At 36.8% G+C, this 21,264-nt stretch overlaps 1 protein-coding gene and 1 long non-coding RNA gene across 3 annotated transcripts in view; one reads left to right on the top strand and one right to left on the bottom strand.

The window, feature by feature from the left end:
• Nucleotides 1-21,264, top strand: part of stk11ip (serine/threonine kinase 11 interacting protein) — a 35,973-nt gene that overhangs the window by 10,038 nt on the left and 4,671 nt on the right. For both annotated transcript variants that reach the window (XM_052558974.1, XM_052558973.1), the window contains exons 15-22: nucleotides 996-1,198; nucleotides 1,288-1,398; nucleotides 3,391-3,559; nucleotides 5,495-5,649; nucleotides 5,743-6,049; nucleotides 6,577-6,677; nucleotides 7,005-7,102; nucleotides 9,910-10,088. In XM_052558974.1, coding sequence (XP_052414934.1) covers nucleotides 996-1,198; nucleotides 1,288-1,398; nucleotides 3,391-3,559; nucleotides 5,495-5,649; nucleotides 5,743-6,049; nucleotides 6,577-6,677; nucleotides 7,005-7,102; nucleotides 9,910-10,088 — 1,323 coding nt within the window. The remainder of the gene's footprint in view (nucleotides 1-995; nucleotides 1,199-1,287; nucleotides 1,399-3,390; nucleotides 3,560-5,494; nucleotides 5,650-5,742; nucleotides 6,050-6,576; nucleotides 6,678-7,004; nucleotides 7,103-9,909; nucleotides 10,089-21,264) is intronic.
• On the bottom strand, nucleotides 14,387-16,506 carry LOC127959677 (uncharacterized). The gene is made up of 3 exons (XR_008154283.1): nucleotides 15,859-16,506; nucleotides 14,938-15,084; nucleotides 14,387-14,775 (listed from the first exon to the last, which is right to left on the bottom strand). It is a non-coding gene; the product is annotated as an uncharacterized LOC127959677 (long non-coding RNA).

Below are 21,264 nucleotides of genomic sequence, written 5' to 3'. Positions count from 1 at the left end.
TACATTTGATTTATTGATTGATTGATTGATTTTTATGTACACTGCTGTTTAAAGTTTTTTTTTGGATTGTTAAGATAATACCACGGCTGCATTTATTTGGTCAAAAATATAGTAAAACAGTAATATTGTAAAAATATTATTTAAATTTGAAATAAGTCTTCTATTTTAATATATATAAAAAAAAAAATTTATTCATTTGGCAAAGCTGAATTTCAGCTGCCATTACTCCGGTTTTGAGTATCACATGATCCTTCAGAAATCATTCTTATATGCTGATTTTGTTCTCAACTTAAGTATTATGTTTATTATCAAAGGAGATATTTTTTTGTGGAAACCTTTTTTTTTCATGATTCTTTAAAAAATGTATCATTGTTTATTTGAAAAAAATATTTGTAAAAACATGTTTATAGTATCCTTGCTGAATAAGAGCTTTTAAGAAAAAAAAAAAAAAAACTACTTATCCAAAACCTTTGAACAGTAGTGTATTCAGGCATGTCGTCCTCTAAAAGGGTTAGTTCACCCAAATATTAAAATTATGTCAATAATGACTCACCCTCATGTCATTCCAAACCCGGAAGACCTACGTTCATCTTCGGAACACAGTTTAAGATATTTTATATTTAGTCCGAGAGCTTTCTGTCCCTCCATTGAAAATGTGTGTACGGTATACTGTCCATGTCCAGAAAGGTAATAAAAACATCTTCAAAGTAGTCCATGTGACATCAGAAGGTCAGTTAGAATTTTTTGAAGCATCGAAAATACATTTTGGTCCAAAAATAGCAAAAACTAGGACTTTATTCAGCATTGTCTTCTCTCCCGGGTCTGTTGTGAGCGCGTTCACACACAGCACTACAGTTTAGTGATATCTGGTTCTTTGAGATTGGTTCTTGATATCTCTATCTCTTCATTTATATCAAATCTATTATTTTCATTGTCTCACAACCTGTCTATTTTGTGTGTAGAACTCTATTTCACTTTTGCACTTTTCTTGACAGTGGACCTGTGCAGACCAATGCTGGTGGGGCTGCTCTTAGAGGATGTGGAGAGAGATCAGAAAAGGGCCTCTGAACCGCTTTTCCTACGAGTGCGACAGGGTCACATGCTGGAGGTAGACATGCACCAGGGGTGTGTTAAAACAAGAGTGGAACTAGATAGTCTGCAGGATGTCATCGCCACTGAAGCCACCTGCACAGTGGAGGTCAGATTGCATATTTGATGTTCGTAAGGATCTATAATGTGATTGAGCATCTATGCCTCGATTTCACACTCTGTTTTTACATTTTATAGAAGGTGGAGATGACTCACCCAGCCCTGGAGCTCCACTTCCGGTACATTAGTCGTGAAAGACGTAAACGTTGTTACATAATGTTGGATGACAAGCCACAAGAAGCATTACAGGTCAGAAGGCTCAATCATCATTAGACAATCAGATATGATAAACTATTGCTTGGGATTTAATTCTAAAATGACAACCAATATTACAAATAGGAGTGCACCGATCCACAAATCTTTAGTATAAATAAAATTTTTGATATCAAGAATTAGCATTTTTAACTATTAAAAAATGTATAGATGATATTAAAAAATTATATCCTACGAAGTAAAAATTTGCTTGCAAAGGTGTATTATTGAATCATTCAGAAAATTCTGTGACAGATATCAGTAATAGTTTTTGCCAATAGAAATTAAATATTGGATATCAAGAATTTAATATCAGCTATTTATGTCATTTTTTGAGATATCAGTCAAGACATAATTTGTATTTTTTAGGGATGCACGATATTGGATTTTGGCCGATATTCGATATCCCGATATTTTCAAAATAATTTTGGCTGATGCCGATACCGATATCGATATATATACAAATATATACTGATATATTTAAACTTTAATTTTACTGAAGAGAAATCCATGTATCTCTTCTGTACTGATTCTACCATAAATTTATTATTTTACAAATGTAGACAGACATTCACATCTGAAAAACAGGTCAATTATTTCACTTGGAGAATATCGGTTTGGCTCATCGGCAGAAATATTCATATCGGCCGATACAGATAATGGTCATTTTAAGCTTTTATCGGCCGATACCGATATTGTGCCGATATTATCGTGCATCCCTAGTATTTTTATTAGTGGAAATGCCCCTGATATCAAGAATGCTAGAGACAAAGAAGGATTCGCCATCAAGTGCGACATTTGTATTATAATGACATTAGAGAAAAATTCTAGATTCTATTTTGTTCCAGAATTATCATTATGCATTTGATGTGAATTTAATCGTGATCCTACGACAGTTTGGGGCAAAAGAGGCAGTTTGTGCGCTTATATGCACAATCTCTGTCTTACTCAAATACGCTTTCTCACTCCTCCAATGTTTTTTCCAGATTTTTTTCTTACATTTTATCTACAGAGATACAGTACTGTGCAAAAGTCTTAGGCCTTTTGTATTTTCACCCAAAAAGTTTTTAAACCAGTTATTTCTATCTTTTGCTGTAGTGTGTTAGGAGGAAGTATCAGTTTACATTTACAAACATTAATTTTACCATTAATTGTGATAATCTAGTGAGATTTTTGCATGCCTGAGAACAGGCAGTGCTCCACATGGAGATCTGGTCTCACCATCACCGAATCCATCTGGTATTATTTACATGAAGAAATTCAGAAAGACCAAGGCAACGTCTCCAAAACACATGAAGAAACCTTCCTACATCTGACAGATGTCTGTAAAATGCCAGTTTTACATACATTAAATGATAAACATCTTAAAAACATCTAATATACATCTGACATCTTAGAGGAAATGTCCAATAAATGTATAGACATATGTTTTAGAAGTAAATGTAGATGTCAAATAGACGTCTCTGTGATGTACGAGTGTTATCAGGTCTGGCTGTTATCACTGGATTATTACAATTACTGCAAAAATACTTTTGCACAGTACTGTATGTTTATAGAGATGTATGGTTGTATACAAACTTATGTGTTATACACAATTTTAATCTTAAAAAACTGCACCATGTTTGGTTAGTTATTGATTAGTGGTAAAAAAAAAAAAAAAAAAAAGACACACACTAAATTAATTGTTTTCCACTGCATGTTTTTAACCTGTCTATGCCGCATGTGATATGATTGTATGTACTGATTTCCAGCATGTCAAGACTATTTTTGATTTAATGTTAGTTTTTCCAAATGCTAATTGCATTTATGCAAATGTGCATTGTGTTGCAATATATCGGTGCACCAATAATTACAACCAAATGATTGGTTGTTTCACAGAACCTACTGTATGGAACCCGAGTCTTTGCAGTGTTTGAAAATGATGCACTTACACTTCTTTTTTTTTTAAGCAATGTAATATTACTTAAGATCAGAATTTTGACTCATCAGGTATTATTGGAGGTTCTCTCAAGAGTCGTGGAGGAAAACAAGCTGCAGGTGGATGAGGAGAGACCAGAGACAGTTTGGCTACAGTGCCTAAAGTGTCAGACTGAGTTCTGCCAGCCAGCCACTGAATCCGACAGCAGCCTGAGTCACATGGATGAGCTAAGGAATGACCGTAAGCATATGGCCCTAACAATCAAAAATATCATTATTTTTCTGTCATGAGCAAGGGCCTGGAAGCATAGGCGGACAAAGATTCATGCCTGAACATTCCAGGGAGTGGTACAAATTAGGGCTGTGATGGTGAGGAAATTTTCCCACTGGTTAATCGATGTGTGACAAAATGGGTAATATCGTATCACTGTGGGGGCAGGGGCGTTCCCTTTTTTCCTCACTTTACTTCGCTTTTAAATAGCAGCATGCACATTTTACTTTCACTTTCTAATAGCAGCAATATGGCATTAAGCAATTGTTTGTTTTTAGTAAGTTTAAATTTTCCCTCTTTTCCTCGCTTTCCTTTGCTTTTGAATAGCTTAAAAGTGAATTAGCGGCAGTTCAATGTCAATTGCTTGAATGCAACAACAAAATACATCAAACTCACTTTAGCCTATATATAAAACATAGAACTTTCATTAACAAAACAAAGAAAAATACGCCATGCTTTAGGGCAGGATATGCCTAATATAAAATAAAAAAATAACTTACATAGTTAAAATAGGTATACAAAACTGGTAACGTATAATATATAACCAAATAAATAAGAAACATAGGACATTTATTTGGAAAAAAAAATTAGAAAGCTTGGAGGCACGGCTTAAATATTGATGTCAAATAAAATAAATAAATGGCACAAAGTTTAAAGTCTAAAGTAAAAAATCAGACAAACAATGTGGAACCAATTTAATAAGAAACAGATGTTTCAAAAAACAAAAGTCAACAGGCTTTTCAAAATCCAAGATATTGCCAAACAGGCACTCTTGCATTTCGTTTTGAAACTAAATCATCCGCTATCGTCTTGTCCTGTCTCATCTCACTCTTCTTGTCAGTCAGCTCGACTCCTCACTGGATAAATGAAATCTGATCTGTGATGTGACTGTCGTTTGGCACGCTTCATTGGGCAGCCACGTTCAGTTTTTAATTGTAGTTTCTGTTCTTTTACTGAACTAAATGATTTTTATCACTATAAAAAAATCTAAACTACGGTGGGAGTTGGAGCCGTGGTGGACAGGTAACGTAACCAGTGTTGCGGCTTAACACCGTCAGCACAGTCTATCGCAGCAAGCTTAGTACAAATACATGTAAATCTCAACACATGGCAATTACAATCATCTGCTCTAGCATGACTCTGGTTGCAGGTCACTTGACTGAAAGCTATGAAAAGCTGGGACTACACCAAGTTGATTAATACTGGTTATTATCATGGCTGCACTTTTTTTTATATCCCAGCTTTCAGCACAAGATAGAGTTAATCAGAAAAGATGAATCAGGCTTACCATGAGTGGGCGATTGTCGTGTTGGAGCATGAGAGGACATGGATAAAAATGTACCACCAAAGAATTTCATGAATATGGAATAATTGCCAAACACTGGGTGTGAGAGCATTTTGTCTTGGAACTCCATCAGGCAGCCTATAATTTTATCATGTGACCTATTTTCAGAGTAACCCACTGTAACATCTTGCAGGCCTATTTCTCTTAAATGAATGGGTTGATATACAATTCATCCTCCTCCTCTGCAGTGCATGCTGCATAGTTTTAAAACGTGCTTTGACACGCAAACCAGAGGTTCTGGGACATTTGTTCAGCTGCTTTCAGTCTGTTTGCTTGGAGTCCTGCAGATCATCTGGGCCAAACACATAGTTGGTTCTGCATGGGGCAGAGATCAATGAGGGTGTTTATTTTAAGAGCATTAACCTCCTTAAAATAAATCTGAAGGAAAGAGTATGTTGAACACTCTGTCCTGTAGTGAGTGTTACCTTGAAAGGCGTAGTGGATGTTTTTGCTTTTCTTTTTTGCTGCCATTTTAACACTTGAACTGTAAAAGATGGTCTTGAATGTCTCAAGAAAGAAGCATTTGTCTTTATATACCTTTTTATATTTATTTTTTCCAGGTTGTACTGTCATCTGCTCAGAGTGCAATAGTGATCATGTAGTTGAGTTGGCTGCCCAATCAGCTCCTTCCACCAGTACACCATTTGAACAGAATGATGCCAGATACTTCACCTTTGATGACAGGGACAACACAGATCAACTCAAGCACAATGAGGTCTGGGTTTATGCTCTTTTTGACTTGATATTTCCATGACAGTATAATGTTAATGTTCTCTTTTCACTCACTTAACTTGCTTAATTCCTCTAGGCATTGGTCCCAGGACAGTCTTTGCTATCACGTGGCAGCCCCCTCCGTTCGACTCAGCATTCAGAGGCCTCCACAGAGGAAACCGCAGCTTACTTCCACACAGCCCATAGCTTCCTGTCTAATAGTTTGACTAATCAAAATGAGACATGGGTTGACCAGAGAACCTCTCAACTTATCAACACCACAACTGATGGACGGGGTAGCTTAGAGGGGCTTAAGGAGAAGGTGACTGACAATTCCTTCTACAATGGCTATCCAAAACATCAGGACCAACAATTACCGAAGTGCACAGAAAGCTCCAACAATGGTAGGTTGTCCACTCTCGGGATGAAGATCAGAAGAGTGGTTAGAAAGGGTGACAGTAATGAGAATTTGTTCAAAGAAGAAAAAACTAGTCTGAAAATAATGGATTCAGACTCTGATTGGAAATGGCAAGAAAAACTATGGTTATTGGGCACAGGCCTGCTTTAGGATTGCCAGGCAAATAATGTAGTCTTGAAACACTTTTACCAAACGAATGTAGCCTTGAAAATCATTGACTTGACTGAGTGCTTTGTAAACATGACTAAAAGTATAGGATTATAGAAAGGAAGTTTTCTGTTTTCACCAGTATTTTTAGATGCCACATATTAAATTGGTACCAGAAAATGAAATGTTTGGCAGGCCTTTCTGGCCATAAATCATGTGAACTAATTTTGAAGATATGGATATTTCGGGTACATGTATACTGTTGTAACATCAGTTTGTTTGTATGTTTTTTGGCATAGTAGCTTATACATGTATTTTTTTTATTCCATTGAGGGATTTAAACATAAGCATAATGTTTCATTTCAGCTCAGTTTGACCTGCTGTCAGAGACCGTGGACCATCGGCTTCAGCTGTTCCTGGATGTGGAAGTGTTTGGGGGAGAAGAGGAGCTTCGCTGCTTTTTAAAGGCACGATAACCTGTATAAAATGCCCTCAATAAAATTAGAGACATATTTAAAGAGGATATCTACCTAGACAAAACCAACAATCCATTATGGATCTTTTATTTTTTAAAGTACATTTATGATATTTATTGCTACTATTTTCACTGTTCACTTCAACCATATCATATCAAGTTGGTTTACATAATTTCTTCACTGTTTGGAAAATTAGTAAATGTTTTATTGTTAATTTAACCGTTGAGATCAGTGTAGTTTCATTATTTTACTTTATACTTCGTGTTTGAGAAGCTGGAATTAGTTGTATTAACCTTTTCCTGTTTCACTTGATTTCAGATGTCCATTGTGAAGTTTGGGGATACAGCGGAGTTCCATTCCCTTATGGTTGTGTCGGACCAGTACATCTACATCTTAGAAATAACCTCACAGTCTGAGTAAGCAACTTAAAGTTAAATGCAGGCTTTGAAAGAGCAGCTTTCAGCTGGAAATGGGTAGTCCAGAAAAAAGAAACACTGAAACTTTCTGTAATATTGTGGATTTAATGTGTCAGCAAGGTAAATGTTCTTGTGCAGTATCTCTAGAATCCACCCATTCACCATACCTGTTGTACATTTTTCATGTTAAATGTAAGCAATATCACATTAATAAGAATGCTGTATTTTCTTTATGTCAGTTGACTCACCATAGTTAAATATGTCACTTGCTCAGGAATGAATCTTCTGCAGTAAATTGTGAATGGGACCTTTATTTTTGTGGTGCTTTACACAATACAGCTTGTGTCAAAGCAGCTTCACAAAGATAGAAAGGTATATCACTGAATCAATTATGGAAACTCATCTAGATGGTTAAGATTCTGCTGTAAAGTAGCTCTAAAAGACAATAGTATAATTATTTAGCTCAAGTCAGTTCAGTGTTGGCTTAGTTCAGATCAATAACAGGGTGAATTTAATCAGTCAGGTATTTATTAGCAGTTTTACAAAAAGCAGCAATGTCATTATTCAGCTTGAGTCAGTTTAGTGTTGATTGAAGTACCAGTGTTGATGTTGCAAGATATGACTCAGCTGTAAAGCACCTCTACAGAAGACAGTAGTGCCATCCAGTATCACAAGTATCATAATAGTCCACAAGTAATCAACATGTTTACAGTCCATCAATTAATTTCTTGTAAAGTGAGAATCTGTGTATTTGTAATAAATTAATCAAAATATTTTTTTTTACCTCAAACTATTACTAAGACTTACATAATCCTCTGGCTAAAAAAAAGTCCACAAGCAAAAATAGTCCTCTATCCACAATATTGCTTTCTTTAGTGAAGAATTCATTTCTGCTGCATTAAGAGAGAAATATGCACAGATCAAGCATAATTTACAAGCAAAAACTGTTCTAAACAAATTTGTTGATGGATTTTAATATGAGAGAACAATAGAGGCTGGACTTTTTGGATTTTTTGACTGAAGGATGCGTTATTATGAATTAAGGTCTGGCATTTTGATAGCACCTGTTCACTGCAGAGGATTCATTAGCAAGTGATGTAATTACTTTTGTTCTGATGAAGAATTAAACTCATCTACATCTTGGCCTGAGGATGAGTAAATATTCAGCAAATGTATATTTTTGGATGAACAGTTGTTGACCTACATAAAACTTTAAAAGAGGTTGCACATGTCTGGCGGAGGACACAAAGTGTCCTAAAAGTTAAACAAATTTGAAATATCACCTGAATTCTGTAAGTAGTAAGCCTATGGTATATTGTTGGTGTAAATCTGCCTTTTATCCACCATGTTAATAAGTAATTTTACACGTGATAAAAACGTGCACTTTATTTGCTATGAAAATAGTTGCGAAAATGGCAGTAGTAGCCCAGCCTAATAATAATGTGTCTATATTAAAAGTATTGCTCTTGACAGACCTGTATGTTTTGTATCACTAGTGCAGTGTCCGTTCTCGGAGCATATAAGCCCTACCCTCCTGAGGCCCTACCCTACCCTACACTGGTCGCAACAGTTGTCATGTCACGCTGTGCCGCAACAGCTAAAGTCTGTCTACACTGGACGTGACAATGCGACCATTAAAAATAATTTGAAATTTCTGTCGTTATGTCATAAATATAATGCAGCAGCAGTTTACTGTCACAGATTTTTCAGCCATGCGCATCGCAGGCCGTGTAGATAGCATAATACATGTAAGTTTTATTGTATTCTGCACCGCTCGCGTCCGGTGTAGACACGATGTTAGAGAGAATATGTTCACCCCCCAGCCTCCAAAACTTCTAATATTCAGTGTTGATTACTACTGAAGCTTAGAAGCTCAAAAAATTTGTATTTCGGACCAGCCCTACACCCAACTACCACTTATGAGGCTCAAAATCCTTCCACACCACACACATAGTTTTTCTTTAATTTTATTATGGACCGACCATACAGACTTCACACTATAGTAGAATTTGTATTGTGTATAGACTTTTCTTTTTCAAGTTTTGAAAATGTCAGGTCACCTATATTTGAAAAGCACATAATGCAATACACCTTTTTTTTTAATGATTTAATAACTGTTCAGAGATCAATTCTGCAGCTCTAACAAAACAATAGTGTCATGTTCAGCTTACGTCAGTTTAGTGTTGATTAGTTTCATTCAATAACTCTGTAAAGATCATAAATTGTAAAAGTACTTCAATTCAGCTATAAAGCTGCCCTGAAAGCAGTGATGTCATCATCTAGTTCTGTTCTGTATTATCCAATGGTTTCTATACAGTCAGTAATATTGCTGCCTGTAAAGTCAACAATTCATAAAGTACAGTACAATACAGTACATCGACCTTGTAATCTTTCAGTTTTTTTTTTTAATACAGCCAATTTCATACTTACCAACTTGTACATTCTTGAAGTGAACTTTTGCCTGCATGGTAATAGATTAAGTTTTAAAAGCAAATACAGAATGATGCCTGACGTTCAATACTGTGTGTTCGTTGTCACACCCTCAACGTGATGTTACATGTAGCTTTTTGTCCAGTGTGTCACTGGCTTAACAAATCTGGTTAAAGTTTAACCGTAAGAGATTATATCTTTAAGCCATCTCCACAAAATCTCATTGATTATACGCATCCTGAATTTAATGTTTTTAATAGAAACAATTGAAATGGCTAACTTTACTAATGATTTAAAAGCATATCTCTTTACATTTCTCTTAACTTTCTTTTCATGTGTTTTACATTTCCTCACACTGTCTCGCATTTCTGTTGCAGAGGGCAACCCTCAGACTGGCTGCGGAAAAGAGAAAGCCATCGGCTGTGTGAACTCAGCTATCTGGAGGTTGGTCTGGGCTCTCAGAGTATTCACCTAGAGTTTGATGAGGGTGCAGCAGCGTACACACTACTAGTGCGAAACAGTGCCCGCTGCAAAAGGTTCTTCAGCAAGCTTACAGGCAAGACTTCCTTTTGCGTGCTATGTGGTTTAGAAAATTTTAAGAAGGAAATGAGAAATAGCACTTAGTAGACTTGCTAAGAAATTGCATTAAAATGTATGTGAACAATGGCTGGTTGAACACAGACTAAAAAATGTGGGGTTATTTTCAATATTTTTACCCATGTGCTGGGTAAATTTCAGCACTCTAAAAAAAGATGGGGTGTTTTTACCCAAATACTGTGTTCAGCCTGTTGGCCACAGTGGCACGAAAAAACCCAGCTGCTGGGTTAGTCAGTGCACAGGCTTTTTACGTCCTCTACAGGAGAGAGCGATTTTTAGCGCCTCAGATTTTGTGCACTTCTTAAAAAAAAAAAGGTTTGTATGCATTTTATATAATTTATAGTGTTTACTGTGCTTAAATTAGATTATTTTATGCAACGCAACATAAAGACGAGATGTCAGTCAGCTAAATCTGTCAGCAGCGGTCGTTTCGCTTAATGGAAACATTTTGCCTTGCATAACATAAACGGATTTTATTTGATATACATGTGCATCTCAATAAATTAGAATGTTGTGGAAAAGTTCATTTCAGTAATTCAACTCAAATTGTGAAACTCGTGTATTAAATAAATTCAATGCACACAGACTGCAGGGGCCGGTTGCACCAGCTAGACGTAAACAAGCTGGGTGTAAGTCCTGTGCTGGGCTTTGCAATGTCCAGCTTTACTATAAATCTTTACACCTGTTGCACCACGATCAGGCACAACTATGTCCGGTGCAGACAAGGCGCGTCCATGCGACACATTCTCCCACAGTTATAGATCTATCTGAGACTATGTTCACGCCACAATGACTACAGCTACTAATATAGAACTAAATTGCTCAAGACATCATAACAAGTGAAGCCACCGCGCCATGATTTCATTGAGTAAACATTTTAACAAGTCCAAGTTTTTAAATCTGAAGTCTCTCACATTCCCATGACAGATTGAATTAAGGTTAAGTAAAATATAATAAATGTAATACACTCTAGAGTTATTTTTTATAGCTGACTATCAAGTTTATGTACAATGAATGTCTTAAATGTGACTTTACGTGACATTTTGTGTTTTACTGTCGTCTTTCTGTGGCTAAAAACACGTTTATAGTTTGTATTTTGTGAAAATATTTGAAATCAAAATTTTAAAGCTGACCCTTGATTTCTAATTAAAATAACAATGCACAAAACGTATTGCAATTATTGGATGGTAGGCACGCTACAAATAATGAATGGAATTAAAGAAATTACATATTACCAAACATTTACACTGTCCAAGATGTCAAATGGTTCAATTTCTTTTAATAATCCCAGTTCATATATAACATATATAACATTTTATCCAAAAGCATTACATTCACATCTGTAGTAAGAATAAACTAACAGATGATCCTGAAAACTAATGATGTCCGAGCAAATTACTTTTACCTTTACACCTACCTCTGACTAGGCGTAAGATTTAGCCTCAGACGTAGCACTAAGCAGAGATGGTGCAACGGGTATAAATTCTGCACACGACTTAAAGTGCATTTTACGTCCAGCCTAGTCTTACGACCGGGTGTATGTCCAGCTGGTGCAACCGGCCCCTGAAGTTTAAGTCTTTGGTTCTTTTAATTGTGACTATTTTTGCTTACCTTTAACAAGTCTGTGTGAATTGAATTTATTTAATACATGAGCTGAATTACTGAAATAACTTTTCCACGACATTCTAATTTATTGAGATGCACCTGTAATACTGAATATAATTTAATGTTAAAATATGATTTTTAATCTCAGTACTGTTTGTTCATGGACAGGTTATGAAGTCAGTTATTGCATCTTTCAGCTATGAGTGAAATGCAAGGTGGTGGTCTGAGGTTCACAGTTGCCTCGGCAAACATCAGCCCATCACTGGCTCAGATTTCGGTGACACACCGGCAACAATAATTAGCACTATTTTGGTGAAAAGGAAATGGAGAGAGCGATTGAATACACTTAAATTTAAAAAGCTTCTTTTAATTGTTAAGTTTTTATTTCTATAATACTTGTTAAACTAGTTTAATTGTATTTAATATCGTAAATTATGCTGTATTCACCCAAATATATTTAATTTGTCATATTTTTGTCCATGGGTTTTCTTGCTTATTAATCAGTGTTCATCTTTTGATTATTGCTGTTGCTTGAAGTAATTCCGTATATGTGATTTTTAATTTCCAGCCTATTAATAATAATTTTTAAACAATGGTTGACTTAAATAAAACAACCCAGCAAGTCTGGCAGAAACATTTAACCATACCAGCTGTTTTTTTTTTTTTTTTTTTTTTTTTAAGTGAACAATATATTTGCTTCTCGGATTAAATTAAAATAATAGTAAAAATATATATAAAATTTGTTTTCAAGAGTCTGTAAAGGAAACATCATAAGGTAACTTGGATTCACGGTTTATTGCAGAGATGGGACCAAGTCACACATGTGCAAGTCTCAAGTAAGTCTCAAGTCTTAACCTTCAAGTCTCAAGTAAGTCCCAAGTATTTTTTTCTTGGGCAAGTCAAGTCAAGTCAAGTCACAAGCTATGTCAAGTCAAGTCCAAGTCAAGTCACCTTAATATTGTTATTTTACCTGCAGAATCTGATCTCTCTCTCACACACACACACACAAACACACACACTCTCTCTCTCTCTCAGAGTATAGAATATAAATATGACGTATTTTCAGTTGTTTCATACGTTTTTGTTATGTACAGTACAGACCAAAAGTTTGGACACACCTTCTCATTCAAAGAGTTTTCTTTATTTTCATGACTATGAAAATTGTAGATTCACACTGAAGGCATCAAAACTATGAATTAACACATGTGGAATTATATATGGAATTATATACATAACAAAAAAGTGTGAAACAACTGAAAATATGTCATATTCTAGGTTCTTTAAAGTAGCCACTTTTTGCTTTGATTACTGCTTTGCACACTCTTGGCATTCTCTTGATGAGCTTCAAGAGGTAGTCACCTGAAATGGTCTTCCAACAGTCTTGAAGGAGTTCCCTGAGAGATGCTTAGCACTTGTTGGCCCTTTTGCCTTCTGTCTGTGGTCCAGATCACCCCTAAACCATCTGGATTGGGTTCAGGTCCGGTGACTGTGGAGGCCAGATCATCTGGTGCAGCACCCCATCACTCTCCTTCTTGGTCAAATAGCCCTTGATGCTTTCAGTGTGACTCTACAATAGTCAATAGTCATGAAAATAAAGAAAACTCTTTGAATGAGAAGGTGTGTCCAAACTTTTGGTCTGTACTGTACATAACAAAAAACAGTACATAACAAAAAACTTAAAATACGTCATATTTCTATTCTGTACTGTATATATATATATATATATATATATATATATATATATATATATATATATATATATATATATATATATGTGTGTGTGTGTGTGTGTGTGTGTGTGTGTGTGTGTGTGTGTGTGTGTGTGTGTGTGTGTGTGTGTGTGTGTGTGTGTGTGTGTGTGCACTTCTCATTATTGGGTAATCGCGGCAGCTACATTAGTTTTTCTGATTAATTGTTTTGCTCTATGAGAAAGACAAGGTAACAAAATGTTCGGGGCTTATGCCCCCTTAGCCCAGCCCTTTCAATGCGTTTTTTTGACGGCCTGCTAGCGGATCATTAGGGGCCGTTCACATCACGTCTTTTGCGCGCGCAAGTTCGTTATTTCCAATGTAGGCGCGCGGTATGCGCGCTCATAATGGAAGCAACGCGCGCGCGTCGCACCGCATCGAGTTAAAAACAATCTAAACTTTTCAGAATGCCGCAAGCGCACCGCAGGTCATATGACAATAACTAACCAATCAGCTTCATCCTTTCCCGTATCAACGTTGAAAGCTCAGCTAAGATGAAGGAACAGCTGTTTATAGCTGTATATGGATTGCCATTTTGAAACGAATTTAGTAGCAGAGCTACTGCGAGCGATTTTTAGTGCTGCAAATCCATTTATACTTTGCTGAAAATTCATTGAGAGAGAGCGTGTCATGGTGCTTAGCAACGACAGACGCCCCAGGAGCACTTCTGTCCGAGCGCTGTGGAAAGAAGGAGAAAGCGGCGCGACTAGCGTTTTCCACGCGTTTTTAGGCGCGAACTATTGAAGACAAAAGCGATGACCCTCGGTACCTCTCAGGCTGACATGTTGATGTGATGTGATATCTGATTTAAGTGGGCGTGGTGCAGTGGCGGTTCTACATTGAAATACACCCTGGGCGAGACCCCTTTCGAGCGCCCCCCCCCCCCCCCCCCCACACACACAAAAAAAAAAAAGCAAACAAAGTTCTGCACAAACAGCAATATTTTATTATAACAACTGTTTTCATATGATGTGAGATCATTGCATGCATGTTTCCAATTTGCCATTCCTGCACTTGTTAAATTGATGTTCCTCTTGGAAAACAATTTGCAGCAGAAGCAAAAGAGGCTGTTGTTCTTAATTGAAGAAATCAGCCAACTTCTTGCCATCTTTTCACCACTTACTAATGTCTTATTAAAATATTAGTGGTGGCAACTTCTCCCATTACTCTCATTCCTATGGAAAACAAAGCCAGGTGGCACTTTACTTGGTCCTCTGTGAACCAGCTCAGTCCGAATCCTGTCAGTCAGATGTGAGCCAGTGGGGCTCAGTGGGGGTTCAGCTCCAGGCATTTCTATCAGACAGCATATTGGCATATTACTCAAAACACATAGCAGTGAAAAAACACAGTCCTACTCATAAATTATCAGAAATATTAAAATTACATTAAATTGCAGTTGTCTTGTAGCCCACACACACACACATACACACACACACACACACACGATATGCACACCTGAAAGCTCATGCTGGGTAGAAGTAGAGGCAAAGAGGTCTTCATCCTCAATATCAGATATTTGTGGAGACATATGTGTAGCGGAGGAGGTGGTTGGCTCATCCTGACCAGTGGCAGAGGATGCTCCAAAATATTTTAGAAGTGCCCCTGAAATTGCAATTTAACTGCATTTGAAATCAAAAGACCATAGGATAATGTTTTATAAAGTTAAAACAGCCTAGGGTCAAATTGACTCAAAACATAATAGAAGGGTTACATAAACATGCTCTTACACACTTAATGTCTGTCATTACACGCTATATCCTCCTAGACCCGAAAAGAAAAAAAATTATTTTATTTTTTCTCCCCATGTCATCACATTGTTTAGAGCATAGAAACAAATAGTAAAAAAAATACATTGAAAAATTATATTTTATTCATGTTATGCTATGGTCACTGGGACTCAGTTGTTTAAAAAAATAAAATGACTTTAAATTATATGTATAGGCAAAAACAAAAACTTTTTGGGTTTCAGGATATTTTTCAACCAAAATTTGTATATCAATCTAACTTTCATGGAGGTGCCATTAGGTTACTGCCTCAAATTATATGCATGACACACTTTTAGTTATGACTTGTAAAACTATACTTAGGAAACAATACTTAGCATACTGTGTAGCAAATAAAATGCCGTTGGTTATTTGCAGGGCCTAATGTTAAACCAACTGATGGAAATGATAACTGAACTTGTAACAGTTTTATTGCAAAGCACAATATTATAAATTAGATCTCGTGATTGAGTTGAAACCAAATTATTGTTGTATAAGCATAGCAAGCATCATAGCAAAAAGGCTAACAAAGAGTTATACCCACCACCAATTAACATTAGCCCTTCATTCATGAAATGGATTCTGTAATCATACAGAGACAATAGTTGCATACCTTTATCTTTTGCTCGTTTCTCCTCTTCTTTTTTTTCGAAATTGGGCACCTGGCTTTGACCTTTTCTTCTCCATCTCTGTTTATTTGGCACTCGACAATCAACAGATTTCCCATCCCCCCAACTGTCACTCAGGACCAGAAGTCAAGACTAAACCAATTCACCTTGATGACCGCATAATCGTTTTGTATTACCTAGTTTCATTTGCAGGAACTATAGGCCTGTATTATAACATTATGAATGAAATGTGTGTTATTTGGAAGAAAGTCGAGGTGTGTGACTGACTTTAGCCTATTATTAATTATATTACTAGTGTGGATCCCCCGTCCCCGTCCACCCCCGCCCTGCCCGTTCCATTTGAGAGAGACCCAGAGGTGAAATGTCGCACGCGCCTCTCGCCCCACCCCCTTACACTTCTCTCACAACACAAAGCTTCAGTGGATATTTTCAGCAAGCAGGGGCGCCGGCAGCTGCAGGGAGCGCCAATTTGCCAATTCCACACACAGTGAAATTATATTAATGACGAAAAACCGATTCGCGACACAGAGGATTTTTTGTTTATCTCCTCGTGCTGCCGCCCCCAATGTGTCACGAAAAAATGACGCCCCGGGCGGCTGCCCGGTTCGCCCGTGCCTAAAACCGCTACTGGCGTGGTGTGTGTAAGGTAGAGAGGGCATGACTGATGATAGTGTCCTGATCCAGTCACGACGCTATTCTCAGCCTGCGCTCCAGCTGAGTAATCAACTTTATTTAAAAAATAATTTATATATTTTATATTCAAACTGAAAACATGATGTGATTAACACTCAAGTCATTCAAGTCATCGTGTCTCAAGTCAAGTCAAGTCCCGAGTCTTTAACTTCCAAGTCCGAGTCAAGTCTCAAGTCCTAAAAATAGCGACTCGAGTCGACTCGAGTCCAAGTCACCAAGTCACAAGTCCCCATGTCTGGTTTATTGCATAAACCCAATCTTATGGATCCAAAATGCTGTACACATTAATTGAATATTGTTAATTCAAAGTTTAAAAACAACTCTTGAAATCCATTTAACAGATTCACTGTTATCTTTATAGAGGAGCAGACAGGGTATGAACTATCACCGACAATCCACCAGTACACCTAGCTTAGAAAGTAGACTTGTAGAAACAGTAACCTTCTGGCACAGCCACTGTGATCTTAGAAGTTGGCAGATTTCTGACGCACATTGCAGGAACCAGTTGCAACCAGACACAACACAACCTTTGGGTGTATTTGCCTGTCCACCTCAGTGTTCTTGTAATGGGTATTCATTTTCACTACATTATGTGGCAAAACAGAGGATCCTGTCTAAAAAAATATATTGTTTTACAAAGACCACAATACAGCAGGGAAGAAACTAAACCTTGACCTCATTACAAAAACAGGTCTGCATATTGTCTCTCCTGAACAATGAAACTGACACTTTTTTTTTCTCACAGCAACCCATTTAATCATTTCTTTTTTGTGGTTATCAATTCACCTGCAGATGTACCTCTGTTCCCCATTAAGAAATTGTCCTCCCAGTTTGTTTTGAAACATACTGACAGACATATATCACTCAAAAAATTGGTTTCTTTGATTTAGATCATTTTCTTTGTGTTGTGGTTGTTCTTCAAAAGCATCAAATTAGTTCATGACCAATATGTTGATGGAGGATGAGTTTATTTCTAAGATGAGTAGATGAGTACAGTTGACCAGTTTGAAGTTACAGTTGAAGTTATATTTTTGAGTAAAGTTATATTTTTGTTGTTATCCATCATTGCTTTTGAATGACATTTTGAAATTGTCTGCATAGCTTAAAGCCACTCTTGTTGTAAAAAACAAAAACCTTACTAAAAAAAAACTTAAACAAGTAGTGTTTCTTTTTAGAGGGGTACTAACCTATATATCAGATGTTTTGGAATGCAGTTCTTTGTCTTTGTAGTATTTTGTCTTTTAAAATGTCCGGGGCGGCAGTGGCTCAGTGGTTCATGTAGGTTGTCTACAAACCGGAAGGTTGGTGGTTCAATCCCCGGCTCCATCTGACCAAGTGTCGAGGTGTCCTTGAGCAAGACACCTAACCCCAGCTGCTCCCGACGAGCTGGATGGCGCCTTGACTGGCTGGCACCGCAGTCGGTGTGTGAATGAGTGTGTGAATGGGTGAATGTGAGGCAAAATTGTAAAGCGCTTTAGATGGCCATGTGGTCTGTTGAAAGCTCTATATAAATGCAGTCCATTTACCATTTACCATTTAAAACTAGAGTAACCAAGGCTGCATTGTCTTTTATTCATGACTCATTATTGTTGACTTTCTTTAAAAACTGGAGAAAAATTTAAAATACAAGACTGAAGATCACTGTCCCGTGTGTGCTCAGTCACTTGTCAAGGTGTATTGCAAAATCTGAAAAAAAAAAAAATCCCAGAGTACATTTTCTCACAAACTGAAATGTTCATTTTTGACGACAAGCCATCAAACAGACACACATAATGTTCCCTTTCTCTCTGTCATATTTGCGCTGCCTCAGTAGTTGACACTATGTGAACTCCACCCAGTAGAGATGATCTCCGCAGCATGTACAGTATTAACATCAATTAATTGCCAGATGGAGCTCTACAGTAGCACTTGTGCATCTCGACACATATTGCCAAAACCCAGAACGGTTTTATTAAGATTTACAGGGTTTATCTGAGAGCCCAAAAGTTTCTCTTCTGTCATTATTCAGTGAAAAACTGAGATGCAGAAGAGATGAACTGAATCAAAATGCTTTTGTTGCAGCTTGTTTTCAGTTTAACTGTACTTTGTCATTATTTTTTTCCGAAAGCTTTTTTTTTCTTTTCTCTCTGCATTTCTTTTCAGCATTGGTGTTCCCCTGCAGCTGTATATTGAGCAAAATGTAGCATTTTACCTTGAGTTGTGAATGTGAGATTGCAGTCTGTATTGAGTATGATTTATTAAAAAGATGGTACACCAAAAAATAATGTAAAAAAACAACAACAAAAAACACACAAAAAATATTTGTTTATTTATATTGTGACTCCCTTTGCAGGCTGATCTCAAAACAACAAACAGTAAAACCAGTGTAGTCTGTTATAGGGAAAAGGACTAATGTGAACCAGTTATTTTCATAAATAGGTCAAGTAGACAAATCACCAGTTTAATCAGTCTGATGAATGATTTGCTGAACTGAATCCACCAGGGAATCTAATAAATTAACATCTGGTTCATTTAATCTTTGATTCTTATAAATGGCAAAGGCTTTACTTTAAGTGATGTCCATATCAAAATGTGCCAATACCATTACTGGTTAAAACACCTCCAGGTATCTACACCCAGTTTGACTCAGAAACACTTACAGCTTAGTCTGCATTTTAAAATTGAGTATGTCAATTTGGATTTAAGATTGATCCCATTTACACAGATTCCCACCCATTATATCAAACAATGTGATTCAAGTTGGTCAGTGCTGAGACAAGCTTATTGGCCCTATTATTGTCAAAAAGATTCAGCAGAAATTCTCCAGAAATACAGTCATGTGGGGAAAAAAATCCAGAGACTATCAAGTTAAATCACCTCTATTTATATAGCACTTTATACATTTTTGTCAAAGCAGTTTTACAGTGTTAAACAGTACAAATGTGAGCTAAGACAAGAGGACAGTAGTTCATTTGTCAGTTAAAGTCAGTTCATTGCTGATTCAGTGATGTCATCATCCAGCTCAGTTCAGTATTCTTTATAGTGTCTGTGCAATCAAGTCAACAATATTGCCAGAAATTGTGTCCCCAACTAAGCAAGACAAATGCAACAATTGCCAGGACCCAAAACTCCATCAGTGACAAATGGAGAAAAAAACCTTGGAAGAAATGAGGCACAGTCAGGGGACCAGTTTTCTCTAGCTATGCATTCCATTAGTTTTGCGATTTGGTACGTTTCATCGGACTGTGAAGAAATATAGAGCTGAGTATCATCAGCATAATAGTGAAAACTAGCACCATGTTTCTGATGATATCTCCCAATGGTAACATGTAAACAGTGAAAAGCAACAGTCCTAGTACTGAGCCTTGCGGTTCTCCGTATTGCACTTGAGAACAAAGTGATACCTCCTCATCCACTGCTATGAATTTATTACGGTCAGATAAGTATGACTTGAACCATGGCAATGCAATTCCACTAATTCCAACACAATTTTCTTGTCTATTCAAAATAATTTTGTAATCAGTAGTGTCAAATGCAGCACTAAGATCCAGTAGCACTAATAGATAGATAGATACAACCGTTATCAGGTGATATGAGCAGGTCATTTGTATCTCTATCTCAACGCTTTGATACGGTCTAAATCCTGACTGGAAATCCTCACAGATACCATTTTTTTCTAAGAAAGAACATAGTTGTGAGGAGACTGTCGTTTCTTTGAGATTGGTCTGTAATTAACTAATTCTCCATGATCAAGTTGTGTTTTTAATGAGAGGCTTAATAACAGCCAGTTTGACATCACTGACTTTGCCGGGGAGAATCTTCTTACCTGCGTCACTGAACTTGCGACAAAAACATTACAGAACCGCTAGATTTCACAGCACAGCCAGCAAAGGAGTGAACACAATTTTTTAAATGAGTGCACCCTTTTAATAACCCAAAAATTATTGTTTGTTGTCTGTTGAAGAAGTACAGACATTCCTCTCATTGATAGCAGAGGAACGGGGTGACGCAGAATGAAAAAGTTTTTTGAGTCACGGCAGTAGAAGCGGTTCAACTATAACGACATGTGAATAATCCAGCCCACTCTAAAGTGGTACTAAACTGCAGTGGAAACACAAACCAAGCCGAGTCTAGCAGTGCTGTACCGCATTGAGCCGTACCGAGCCAAGTTGTACCACGCAGTGGAAAAGGGCCATTATACACCTAACAAGCTGACATTAGGAGTAACTTCTTAAAGTGGCAAGGCTAATCTGTTCCACATGGGCACATAACCAATCTGTGGGAGCCAGAATTCTGGCTGGTTGGTGGGGGATCAAATACTTATTTCACTCCTTATATATAATGTAATATAATTTCTAACCTTTTATATATAATGTGTTTTCTCTGGATTTTTTGGTTAATATTCTGTCTCTATCCATTAAAATAAACCTACCATAAAAATTACAGATCCTTCATTTCTTTTTCTTTTTTTTTAAGTGAGAAAATTTACAAAATCAGATGGGAATCAAATAAGTATTTTACCTACTGTAAATGCTGATCCCAGTTTATCTTTTTTTTTTATCCATGTGGATATGAAAATGTCAAACTATTAAGTCTTTTATCTAAAGCTAGCACTAACTTAGAAAATCAGGAAATTTTTTTGATATTTATATGATGCCCTGGTGGTTTGTATACAGTAGCTAGCACAAACATCAGTAGGGATTTATCATTACCACTCA

The sequence above is a fragment of the Carassius gibelio genome, chromosome B6 (genome assembly GCF_023724105.1).
Source record: "Carassius gibelio isolate Cgi1373 ecotype wild population from Czech Republic chromosome B6, carGib1.2-hapl.c, whole genome shotgun sequence".
NCBI lineage: Eukaryota > Metazoa > Chordata > Actinopteri > Cypriniformes > Cyprinidae > Carassius > Carassius gibelio.
The sequence above is the reverse complement of the archived record's forward strand: the minus strand, read 5'-3'. Positions and strand labels throughout refer to the sequence as shown.